The 13,167-nt window shown below is 38.5% G+C and overlaps 1 protein-coding gene across 1 annotated transcript; it reads right to left on the bottom strand.

Moving 5' to 3' along the window:
- Positions 1–1,811: 1,811 nt before the first annotated feature.
- On the bottom strand, positions 1,812–10,928 carry got1l1 (glutamic-oxaloacetic transaminase 1 like 1). Its single transcript, XM_074670715.1, has 8 exons — positions 10,588–10,928; positions 9,613–9,794; positions 9,311–9,431; positions 6,616–6,833; positions 6,352–6,502; positions 5,684–5,849; positions 5,354–5,496; positions 1,812–3,539 (listed from the first exon to the last, which is right to left on the bottom strand). The coding sequence occupies exons 1-8, from the start codon at positions 10,760–10,762 to the stop codon at positions 3,400–3,402; spliced, it is 1,296 nt and encodes a 431-aa protein (XP_074526816.1). The 5' UTR covers positions 10,763–10,928; the 3' UTR covers positions 1,812–3,399.
- Between the last annotated feature and the right edge of the window lie 2,239 nt (positions 10,929–13,167).

Here is a 13,167-nt window from a genome sequence, read left to right on the forward strand (position 1 = left end):
CTCTGCGTGACATCAGCTCCATTTGAAATGCAAAAATAAACAATAGTGATTTGAGTTAATAACTGTATTTGGGTATCCTTTTGAGCTTCAAACACTGAAAAGCTTTGAAGGACAGTTTTTGATGTAACTATCATTAAGCTTTCACTTCACAGCAAAAAAAAAAACTACTGACCCTTAAATAAAGGGTGTGTAAATGAGTGAGCTGCAAACATCAGAGGAGTCTGCTTTGTCGCATGATGTTCTGACCTTTATGTGTGTGTCCTCGACAAAAGCTCTGTGACCTGTAGCTTGATCAAACAGTCGCCCAGGTTTTACCTCTTAAATTCCTTTTTAAAGTTATTTTTTTGAGCTTTTATGCCTTTAATCAGAGAGCATAGGGTTGTGGTCAGAGCAGGAAACAGGGCGAGAGTGGGCGAGGAAGTTGCCACGGGGTGAGCTTTGCTTCATGGGGCAAATAACCCAGACCACTAGGGTATACCAGCGCCCAATCTGTAAGGTTCAAAACCAGAAAAAGTGCTTTCAAAGTTTCATTCCATCAGCATCAGTTCAGTCACTGTATGTTTGAAAGAGGTATTCATCATTCCATGTGAAAAAGAGGATTCAGCCTTAACCCAAGCTTGGTTCACTTAATATGAGTGGCAAAAGGGAAAAAAAAATTTCATCGTGTCCAACATGCCCTTGATTTCGTTATTTAGCAATTTTTATTCAGTCTTCCATGAGGTCCCACTGATTGTTCTGTGGTCAGGATGTTAACTGGCTAAACAGTATGCGCTTCATTACCTGTATTTACATAGTTAGATAGTACTCTTTGGTTTTAAATTTGGTATCTATGCAGTGTAATTTGTTGCTTATCTCAAAGACTCCTGAAAATGCTGATGTGAACTTGAGGGTTTAGTGATCGTCTCAACCCCCTTTACTTATTTACAGGCTGAGTTAGTTCAGTTTCCATGGTAATAACTGTACTGAGGCTGTTCTCTTAACGTATGTGCGCAGAAATACAAGAATATATATAAAGCACAAGAACACTTGAGAGAAAATTATTCTTACACACGTGCACATTAGGATGCTCAAATGAAAATCAAAGAACTCAGAATTTGAGGCTCAGCCTATAATTTAGATTATAAATAATACCCAGTATTAAGCCGAGGCCACAAGAATGAAAAAAAATCAGCACACCACCTCCATTAAATGCCTTGCAGCAACCTGTTTTTCTGTGCTAAAGAGCATCAAAATTGCCACGTCTCCCAAATGAAAACAGGGCTCCTAAATAGATAAAGTTCATTGCATAAAAGCTGCACATTTTTTCCTAAAAAAATAAAAGTTTGCTGTGATAAATAAGAAAAGAAGACGAAATGAAAACTGTTGGTCCATTACGCCCACACGTAGATGCCTAATCTAATACAAGGCTGTGAGACTCATTGATGTGTCAAGCTCAGAATGCGTTTTGGTGAAATAAATTCCCAGCACTGACTCTTTGTTGCAGATGAAAGGGTGCATAAGACTTTCTTTAAACTGTGTGACAATAAATCTCCAAAATATTCAAGTGCAAATACAGTTCTAATCATAAAAAGAGCCACTCTGTGTGAAGTACCAAGCCTCAACATCAAGTGTTTTTTTTTTCATGAAAAATAAAAGTGAATAAAAATACAAGTTGTCCTCTAACCTGAGAAGGAAAATGAATGTGATAACCGTCACATCCCAAAACCAGGAAAGAAAAGCATCAAGCCTGTGTGGGAAAACATGGTGGGATCAAACAAAGATATATTACACAATGTTACAGCTAAGGTTGTTTATTAGATGACCCTAGAAGACTTACACAGACAGATAGGACGTGCTATGTGCACAACATGTGTTTTCATAACATGTGACATTTATATGGTCTGCTTACATGAGCTTTATGGCTTTCTGATGGATGAAGATCATTCATGTTTTCGAAAGGCATGCAATGTAGTGTACTGTATATCTGCTCATCCAAGGCGTATCTTCAGAAAATTTAGCTTTACAACATCAATATGGAATATATTCCTCTTATGAAAGATACTACTGCTAACTGAAAAAGGAGAGAAAGGTATTTATAGATACAAAAAGGCAAGCAGAAACAAAGACAAAGTAGCTACGGACCAGGATTGATTCAAACACAAAAAGACCTTTGTACAGTGTTATCCCTTATAAAAAGAACTGTTAGTTGTGTCACCTAAAGAGTGGGTCTTCTGCTTTCCCATATTCTAAACCTGGATGTTTATACTAAAAGTGTGCTCATTTCAAAACCACTACATATTTATATGTTATAAAAACCCCAGAATCTGTCTTAAAACTGCTCATAAAGTTGTGCTTTGAAAATATTGTAAGATCTCTTAACAACACTTGCTGAAATGATGAGGTCATCACATAAGGATACCCTAACTGGGTCATGACACGTTGGAGGAGCGGGCCTCAAACACCAAAGTCTGTCATAGTTTCATACTCAACAGGCAACAAGAGGGCTGCCCAATCAGAGGGAAGGGGGTTAGTGGAGCAGGGAGCCTTAAAGAGATGGCAGCTAACATGAAGTACTACAGACAGAAGCTGGAATTCAGTTTTCTAAAACACAAGTGTGAGAAAGGTGAAGACCTGCTAATGTTTTATTATTAACGATGACCATGTATCAAGACAAGATCAGGAGTCTTAACCGATCTGAACCACATATTTATATTTATAACACACAAGTCCAATACCCCATCTTTAAAACTGGTTAAGACAGACGGTTTATGATTACATTTGCTGAGTCAAATAGTCAACATAAAAATATTTATATTAGATTTTTCAGCACAGCATTTTATATGTATTATTAGAAACAAAAATGTAACTTTCACTCATCCATCTGGGTAATTTGAGAGAGATCAAAAAGACATATGCTCTGTTCTCACAAAGAGCAATACAAAGTGAAGTACAATGAGTTTTGAAAATCTCTATTTCAACATAATATGTATACATTGGAAATTCATGTCCCTGCGTATTAAACTCAGTCTCAGTTCTGAATGATGCCCACTATTTCACGCTGTGTCTCTCGTATCCATGTGCACTACAAGACAGCAGGGGTAATTTAAAAGACATTAAACATAACCACTTATTTCTGCTGAGAGTCATATAAGAAGTCTATATTTGTACACAGAATATGAAAACACAACAACAGCCTGGACTCAGTCACAATCATTAAAAGTTGGACCTTTGTCCAAGTCAACAGCATTATAAAAAGCCTCATTAGAAATCTACATTTTGTCTGCATATTTATCAGGATTGCACTTGCACTAGCTGCCACAGTAATAACAGTACAGAGTTTCAAAGTGACACATGAGGGCCTTGGATGGGCTGAGAGGACTGTTGGATGCTGAAACCACATCTTGATCAAAAGCCACACGGTCAAAGTGAACTGCTCACAGCCAGGTGGATTGACTCGGCTATGTAGTCTAAGTTACGGCCGTTGATTGCACTCACATTTAGACAGCCACTGGGGAGCAGGTATATGTGTCTCCTGTTTGACAAAAACTCCAACTGCTGCCCTAAAATAGACACAAAAAAAACAATGGTAATCAGGTTGAAATATGATAACAATATGGGCCTATTTAATTTCTAAAAAAGAATAATGTATTTAAATGTTTTGCCCTCTTTTGATGTTTTTCATTATGCCTGTCTAATAATTATGAAGAATATTCTCAATAAATAAGTATTTAGATATACTGGAAAAGTGTCTTCCATCCCTTTAAATAAATATAAGAGCACTAAAACATGCACTCTTCAACCACAGACATCCTAGACTGTATGAGAAGATGGATGACACAGCAGCTTGAATGAAGAGATATTTTTTATAGCTCCCCCTGTTGACTAGCTGCTGTACAGGTAATTGAGCCCACACCTCAACCTAATCCAGGAGTGGCCAACGTGTGCTGATCAATCTAAAATATTGATATATTCATGCCTACATTGGGATCAGTATTGATCAATACTTGGGTGATGAGATTGATACTTAAGTTTCGGTTTCTCATCTCTACATACTCTTAATTGCTCATGTGCTCATAGCTATCTAGATAGAAAGGTGGAAATATATTACTTTTCATTTTATGTGATTTTGTTTGTGTGTGAGGAATTGTGTCTGTGAGACCAAGTGTGTGATGTGGCTCTTTGTTGCACCATGGTAACTTGTGTGGCTCTTAGTCTCTGACTGGTTGGCCACCCCTGACCTTATCAAATGGCCTATGGGTTATAGAAGGAAAGTACACGTAATGCATCATGGAAAGCAGTTTTTTTCTTTCAATAAAATTTTCCTCATGACAGTCACCGTTATATTGATTGATTTGGCAGTGTTCATGTTTTCAGTGAAGTTTAGAATTAGAAATCTGATGTCAAAAAGGGGGGAGCTTTCTCTGTTTTTCTGTCAACTCTGTTGCCAAAGGTGGGCCTATAGTATTTACAGGATTAGCATAATGGAGGGAGAAAAAGGTTACAACCACTTGCACAAGGATAATTTTTACTTAGTCCACCATCATAAGTATGAAGACAGCAGAGCTTTAACAGTGTTTCAGCTTGAGAACGAGCCCGCTGATAAATGGCTTTCAGCAGTACGCATCCTTCTCTAACAGCTTTATATCATCATTAAATACTTACTAATGGGGATATTATGAAACTGAAATGTATATCAAACCAAACTAAGATGCATTTCCAAGGATTCTTCTGTGTTTCAACAGCTGCTACAAACTCTGTTTTCACTGACATGTTCAGATAAAAGTCTTCAGGGTCACTCTTTAAACTGTAACACTGGGAGCTGACAGAGACACATGATCAGGCTCCAAGGAGACGATTGTTCAGGAGCTAATAAGCCAAGTCAAAGTCAAAGATGGGGCCATTTTCAGGAGTAGATTTATGCCCCAGACCTTAATTTCTACCCTGGTCCTGACAGTAAAAATGCACGTAGTTCCTGGGGTAAAGCGTTAGTTCCTGGGGATGGTTCCTATGTTTGAAATGCAGCTTGTGTAAAGTGGTATTTTGACTTCACTTCTTACAACCGAAAGAAATGAAGGTGCACCACCCATTTCTATATGCATTCACTGATGATCACAGATTCAATTTCAAGACATGTTATTGTGGCAAAATAAACCAAACACTTTTCTCAACAACATCTAAAGGTTCAAACAGAGCCAGACTCAATAATCTCTAGCATAGTACCTTCAATTCCAGTCATCAAAGTACTGTTCAGTAAAAGGCTCATTCTATGGGACACAGCCCATGAGGAATCACAACCTGGTGTGGACCTTAGGATTATTTGCCCTGTATTTTGCTCTCTCCCAACAAAGCGTGAGTTTAGTCGTGTTTAGCTCACCATTCAATCCAGTACAGCAGTATAGTCCACCTTGTTGTGTCAGGTGGTCCCAGGAACCTGGAGTTCCCAAAAGCCTCAGCCTTTGCCTCAGAATTTCTCTGATCAGCTTACACCTCTCCACAAGGTGCTTCACTTCTCCCTGCCTGCAAGCACACAGAAAGAAAAACATAAACGTAGAAAATGAACATCTTTTTCACACCTATCTGCTAATGAGACTGCAAGTTTAACATCCTATTATCATGAACAATCACTGATACTTTGGGGATGCTGCTGCCTCTGGAGCCACATTCTTCACAGATCAGATTGTTCTGAGAGCAGAGCGTGACTTACCATTCAACAACATGGGCTGGATTACTGAGCACAGTCGCAACGACACGTGCTCCTGTATCAGATGGCTGTGCCCAGAGTGACCTGACTAACTTGTCAGCTTGAGACTGCACAGATAAGAGGAGGGAGTTCTGCTTCAGGACGCAGACAAGGTGTCCCACAGCCTCACCTGGTTAGGAGAAAACATGGTGGTATAAAAAAAAAAGACGTTCCAGTTGTGGCAACATACAGAGTAATGCTCACACAAAATTCTGCTTTGAAAGCTGAGATGAAAAGAGGCACTTCTGAATCACGAAATGGAATACACCACCCAGCTCTTGCTAAATGAACACATGTTCTGCCTCACAATAAGATAACTGATTTTCATATAAAACCTACTAGATAGTGAAATTTGCAGGCCACAGAAAGCGTGACAGTCACTCCAAAGCTACAATGATCATGAATTTTGGGTAAGAATGGGTAAAACATGAATACAAAGTACCCTTCTCTGCCATTTCACTGTTCAGAGGGAAATGAAAATGGAATTCAAATTGACTTGCAGTGTTTTTTATTACTAGAACAGCAGTCTGGAAGGCATTTTGCATCGATTCAACACCATATCTAACAGTTTCATTTTTAAGAAAGGACCCATTGGACAATTGAAGTCCCTTTTCTTGAAATCATTTTCTCACCGTACAGTCCAAAGCAATGGGAGACTGACTGAGCACAAAGGAGCTCCATTCCCTGTGATGCACAGTACTGCACAGGCCAGGCATCTCGCTCTAAATCACCATGACAAAGGCCCTGCACAGGCAGCAACAGGAAAGGGAAAAGCCGACGCCTCTGTTGGGATGGATTCAAGAGAGCAAATGATGATCACAGTGGGAGTGAGGAGCAACTTGTCTTACGTAAATACTCAAAAATGCTGACAAAGCACAAGCTTAAACATCATTTACCATCAAAAGCTCTGTGACTGAAACCCACTGACTCTGAGAGAGATCAGCTCCTGTTGGGCAGTGGGCAGAAGCTGACAGAACAACAACACTGTGCTCTGGAGCATCCTCCAGATCCTCCAGAAGCTTCTCCAAACAAATGACTCGTTTCTTATCATCCCAGTAACGATACGGACGGATGTCTTGGACCCCTGCTGCCCTGAAGATATCAGCTAATGAGTCTGCAAGGAGGGAAAAGACAAAGCATCATAACTCCAAAGAAGATGTAACTTTTTAAAAAGAAATGTACAATTACTTTGTCACCTGATAACAGGCTTTCAATACAAAGTTCTGCAAATACTATGTGTTTAATGTTAAATATTGTTAGTACACTATGCTGTTCATCCAAGCAGATACTTTTTTATTTATCAAATTAACTTTAACTGGGGAAGAAATTGCTTCTGGTGAACTTTACCCTCTCCAATCAAAAAAAAAAAACGTCAAAATTGCTCCACTGGCACACAGCACCTTGTCCACCCCCATACAAGAGTTCAGGCAGTCAAACTTAAACAGGCAAATAAGAATATAACAGTATATCACGCCTCACAGTCAGTAATTAGTTTTTATTGAATCAAACCTCAGTATGTGAAGGCCTCGCATGACAAATGTGAAACATCTAAAGCACTTTTTAAATAAGACATCTCATCTTTCAAGGCCAATATAGATTTTCATTAAACTTTTATGGCCTTCACTCTTGACTGTTGTGGGCTGTGGCTCTCTGACAGAATCAATGCAACGCTCGCTTGAAGGAGTTATGACTTAACTGTCGATACCTTTGCATTAGAAAACCTTTCATGAGGTATCCTTTTTATGTCATCGTCTATGACTCTAGAGTTTTTTTTCAGTAGAGATAAAAGCAGCAGATGATCAACATCGGAATATGTGCAGAAGTCAACTCTGCACACAGTCCTTTGTACTTTTTGACTATGCCTTTACTTATACCATTATCGGTCTTATTGATTTATTGAATTTTACTTCAGTCTGACTTTTAATTGTGTGAGGTCAGCCTGAATTCTTAGTGTTTTTCAAGCCAAGGTAACTTATGACAAACATACGGCTGAAAGACCCTGTTTTTCTTATTAACTTGCATGTTCTTTGTTTAGTGTGCTTTCCCCAAGTTTGTTACATGATCTATCATCCATTATCCCTAACAGACTGGTGGACAATCATACAACCCTGAATTTTCTAATTCATCTGGAGGCTTTCAAGCTTTCAAGTTTGGTCTTCACAGCTCCTCCTCCTTCACACTGAGCACCAGCTCCCTCAGGGTTGTTTCATATGCACTCATGACTACACCCCCATCTAGCTCTACAAAAAGTTTTCTAAGTCTGCAGACGACGCCTCACTGGTCAGTCTCATTTCTGGAGGTGATGAGCCAAAAAGAATAACCCAGGGGAACAGACATCCAGGACACAAACTGTTTGCTCTTCTGCTCTCTTGGAGCCACTTTTGAAGCTTCAAAAGAAGAACAAATAGACTTGAAAACAGTTTCCTTCCTCCGGCGGTCAGAACTTTGCATACAACTGCTTAATGTTTTTCCACACCAAAATCTGATGCTGGTTAACTGTGTCAAATAAACTACTATTGTTCTTTTTTTTTTGTTTAATATAATTTTCTGGTGCTCTTAATGTTTGGCACTGTTATTTAGAGTTAGCATCTTTTCATTGTGTTGTACTGTGAACAATGACAGTGATAGCATTCTACTCTATATGCTCTAATTTATCCATTATCTCATTTTCCTCCTCCAGGGTATATGCTAAAATCCTGAGGTTGATTTCAATACCTTTTTAAGACTTTTTCAAAAACCTTTAAAAAAGTTTTAAGACTTAATCGCAACTTTCAGTTGTTGTTGGCATCCACTTTCTAACAGTTGTAGTTTACATTTTTACAGAAATGATGTAAGCTAAGGAGGAATAAAGCTTGAAAGACCAAATGAAACTAAAGGCAGGTTTATCCACACTCCCACAACAAGATACAGCAGTTATTCAAGGCCAACTTGCTGAAGAAAATGAGAAATTATTTAATCATTTTTAAAATTTAGGACATGTGCCGGAGATTGTGTGATTTGCTCTAATGCTGTATTTAATTTCTCTTTATGAAACTAGAAATGACGTTAATTTATAGCTGGTGTTTATACCGCTCACAATCCTTATTGTTGTATTTTATTGTAACTAGAGTCTTTATGTATTTTTTTATGTTATTCTTTTTTCTTTTTGTATTTTTATACTGACTCCATTAATTTCTGCTGTTAACACAACAATTTTCCAGTTTGGGATCAATAAAGTAACTCTATTCTTTTCTATTCTCTTCTATTTTAGAACTTTATCGGCTGAATGTTTAACGTCCCAATCAGGGGACAGTTGCATTTTTTGGGTCAAAGCTTGAATACCTATGAAACTTAATACCTCATAAAACCACAATTAAGACTTTTTAATACTTTTAAGGCCCTTAATTTTCCCAAAATTGATTTATCAACTTTTAATACTTTTTAAGACCCCGCGGACACCCTGTCCTCTCTCCTAGGTTTGCAGGGGCTGGAGCTTATTGCAGCTTTCATTAGGCATTGTAAAGTTAAAGAAGGGAGCATATATAATCATACATGTATTTAACCAACACACTTGAAATCAGTTCTCAAAAGACAAGGTTTGGCTGTATTTACCATCACAAGGTGAAGAGAGGTAGACTGGTCCAGACCAATCAGCACTGACAAGCCAGTGTCTAAAAAGTTCAGCCCCAAGACGCACAGCAGCAGTAAATCCAGGAGTCTGTACACTTAAAACCTATAACACATTTCAGAAAACACAAAGAGTTCAGTTTTAATATGACTGATTTTGAGACTATTCACCTTTTATCTGGGTTGTCTGCTATTCAGCTGTTGCGATGTACTGGTGTCAAAAACTGTACTAGAAACACTATATATCTGCATTATACCTCCTGTCAGTGCCAATGTAAAGTGATTACCCGGTTTTCTACAACAGCCCGACAGCTCTTTCCAAACGTGACCTCCGTGACTTGCTGGGTGAATCCCGTCAGACCGAGAGACGGTGGATACTCAGGGCAAATAGTGGGATCACCGCAGAACTGTTGCTTTATTTTTCCAACAAGATGCAGCTCAAAAGTCTTCCCTTCCTCACTGTAATACTCTGTAAAAAAAAAAAAAAAGGAGACTTTCTAAAAATAAAAAGTAGCCTTTGTAAATATATACTGAAATCAACAAGATATCAAAGTAAATGGGATAGAAAATAATTGTCACAAGAAAGAGAGATTCTGAGAAAGAACAAAAAAAGGATCACAGCATCTGACTTTACTGCTGCACAGATGATAACTCTTTGGTCCCCGAGCTGTATGTTGAAACACCTAGGTATGTATATATATATATATATATATATATATATATATATATATATATATATATATATATATATATTTATATATATATATATATATATATATATATATATATATATATATATATATATATATATATATATATATATATATATGTATGTATGTATGTATATATATATATATAATATCACAGCTCAGCAGTTTGACTTGTGCACAAGTTTCATTGATAGTGATACGAAAGGAGTTACTGCTGTGAGTATTTGGTAATTATGTAGGCTAAAGAAAAAAGGTGGCTAAGCTTCAGTAATTTTGTATTTTTGTCCAAGGTTTTTTTTTTTGTACCTTTAAAATTTGTGCAGAAGGGTTTTCTCTGTTGGTTTTCTCAGTAGGACATGAAAATTGTAGGCTAAAAGAATTTTCTCAGGTGTTTTAAGTGTGTGTTAAAAAAAAACTAGCTTAGTGGCGTTTAGACAACAAACATGACGTCATTTTAATTAATTAGGCGGGAAAGTCTATATCCGTCTCCCCGCAAACTCCCATGTCAATCTGAAACTTGAGAACTACACGGATTGAACGCTGCTGACTCACCTTTCCCTGCCAGGTACAGCTTCCTGTTGTGAGTGTCTGTCTTGAAAGAGGACAGCAGTCTTGCTTCAGGAGTCACCGCTGCGCCCTGTGTGTCGGTAAGCACCGAGTTACTACACGTAGCGTCTCCATTTTGTTCGACCCCTGTTTCATTAAGGCAGCTGCCGGGTCGGCTCATCTTGAACCAAGGCAGGTAAATCGGCCCGCGAGCTGCTAGCCTATTGTTTACCACCTGTTGCCATGATACGGCACGTATCTGGCCACTGTCACCCTGGCAACGATGATGGATGAGTTTGTCACAACCTAATTTGAGGGTCTGGTTAGTTTTCTTCCGCCACTGTAGAGGGTTATCATCAAATAAGCTAGCGGCTGTGTGGAAATGAAAGGGGGCTGCTGTGGGGACATGGAAACAAGCTGTGTGTGTGTGTGTGTGTGTGTGTGTGTGTGTGTGTGTGTGTGTGTGTGTGTGTGTGTGTGTGTGTGTGTGTGTGTGTCAGTTCAAGCTTTTAACACCGAAAACAAATCAGTTCAAGAGGACTTCTGGCGCTCAAATCATTTGTTTTGATAATGCCCCACAAATTGTACAGATTCATTGGTCTTGACAGCAGCTAAAGAGGTTGCGATTAATCAGGCTGTCTTGTGTGTTCAATTAGTGTGAAAAACACATGACCTGGAGGCCATTTTTCATAATTTTAGACAGGAAATCTCGTTTCAACTCACTCAGAGGCGTCATCTTTATCAAGAATCAGGTCTCATGAGGTCTCATCAGGTCTCATTGAGAAATCAAGCTGTAGGAATGGGAATTAATTAGGAAGAGTGCTGCTGTTGAACACCCTCAAATCAGACATAGTAAAAACCAAAGACTTGTAAAATGCTTTTTATAATTTTGTTCTTGTGTTTGACTGGTAGTGGGAATTTATGATGCTTGTAATCTGGCTTGCAGCAGGTGAGAGTATTGAATCAGAACACAATGAGGTCATTTGAGATGTTAGAATAGAATAGACGGCACTTTATTAATCCCCAAAGGGTAATTCAGAGTCACATCAGCTAACAAGAAAGTATAGAGTGCAAATTATTCAAGAATGTACGGATAAGTCAACTAGACAAAAAAAAAAAAAACAGATTGTTCATCAGCTTTTTATGTTGCTCAATCCATTTTTATCCACAGACCGTACTGAAAACCCTCAACGTAACTTCACAATCATCTCTGTGCTGTTTGCACACTTGACTTAATAGATTTGTTAAACTTATATATGAAAGTGTTTGTTTTTGAAAAATAATCTAAAATCAGGATCAGTCGTTAATTACTTATTTTTAATAACACCTGCTATTTAATGACATTGAAAACTAGTTACTATGCTGTAAAAGTGGCATCATAATACAGACTGACTTTCCCTTAGCACCCCCACTCCTGTCCAGCACCACTGATTTTTCCTTTTATAATCCAGATTTACAAAAATGAGGCAGATATGTCCCTACGCAAGTGCAAAAGAGACTTACGGTTCCCTCTCAGTGAAAGTCTCATCAAAGTAAAACACCATGAATGATGCTGCGAAAGGCATCTTAGAAAAGGAGTTTTTCTTCTGGGCAGAAAATGTAAAAAGCAGAGCCTTAAAAAAAGCAGGATGAAGGTTATGAAGCTGTTATACAGAAGAGAAAATATGGTAGCCAGGCTGTTTGGCTCAATCTAATGAGGCTGGTAGTCACAAATAAGTGCACTAGATGGCAGTAGATTGCCAAACCAGGCAGTCAGGATGTCAATTAGGTGAAAGGGGTAATTTGGGAACAGGCTCCCAGAGGCTTTTTCTTAGTCTTGATTCAAAGTTTGTCAGAAAAGTAAAAGTGGAATTAGAGGGTTATATCATTTCATGACAGGGCCTAATAGTCTGTGGTAGTGAGACAGGATATCAGCAGGCGTATTTGTAGCTTTGCCCTCCTGTGATGGATTCTTCTCCAGGTGAATATTAATGTCAGGACAGAACAGAGAGCTGAAAAAGTGTTTTTGTGTCACTCAGACAACAAAACATTCACCTTTGACTTTGTGTACTGTATTCCCCCCTCCCTCTCACAGGACAGGAGCTTCAGTTAAATATCTGTGTGATATCAGGTTATCTGTGTTTGCCCAGCTGTCTGTGGGAATAAGGCAGCGTCACAGTTGGAAAACAAATAGAAACAGAAAAGCCTCTGTTAACGCTGCCTGTCAAAGCTGGTGAGTGTCACGGAAAAAGACTTTCCTTGATTTTTTTCTTTAAGGTTTTATAGGTGAGGAGGATGCAGTGGAAGGTCGAGTTTTCCATGTCACCAGGCCAAAGCTACAGCTACTTATCAAAATGAAGCTTTATTGACCCAATTGAATTGAAGGAATCCTAATTGAAGGTCTGAGGTTTGAGCTTGGCATTACATGACCTTTTTTAGTGTCTTTTTGTGTCACGCTCTACTTCCTCCATCGCCTTCATCCTTTCTGCATGTGGTGAATGTTTCGCATTTGTTCAACCACATATGTAAAACTGCATATGTAAAACCAAGTAGTCTCTTATTTACATTCCTTTGGATGCTCTTCTCCCCCTGTGTATATTCTCTGAC

This window comes from Halichoeres trimaculatus, unplaced genomic scaffold (assembly GCF_033239565.1).
Source record: "Halichoeres trimaculatus isolate MK-OKI-2021-1 unplaced genomic scaffold, fHalTri1.1 fHalTri1_scaffold_5, whole genome shotgun sequence".
Taxonomy (NCBI): Eukaryota; Metazoa; Chordata; class Actinopteri; order Labriformes; family Labridae; genus Halichoeres; species Halichoeres trimaculatus.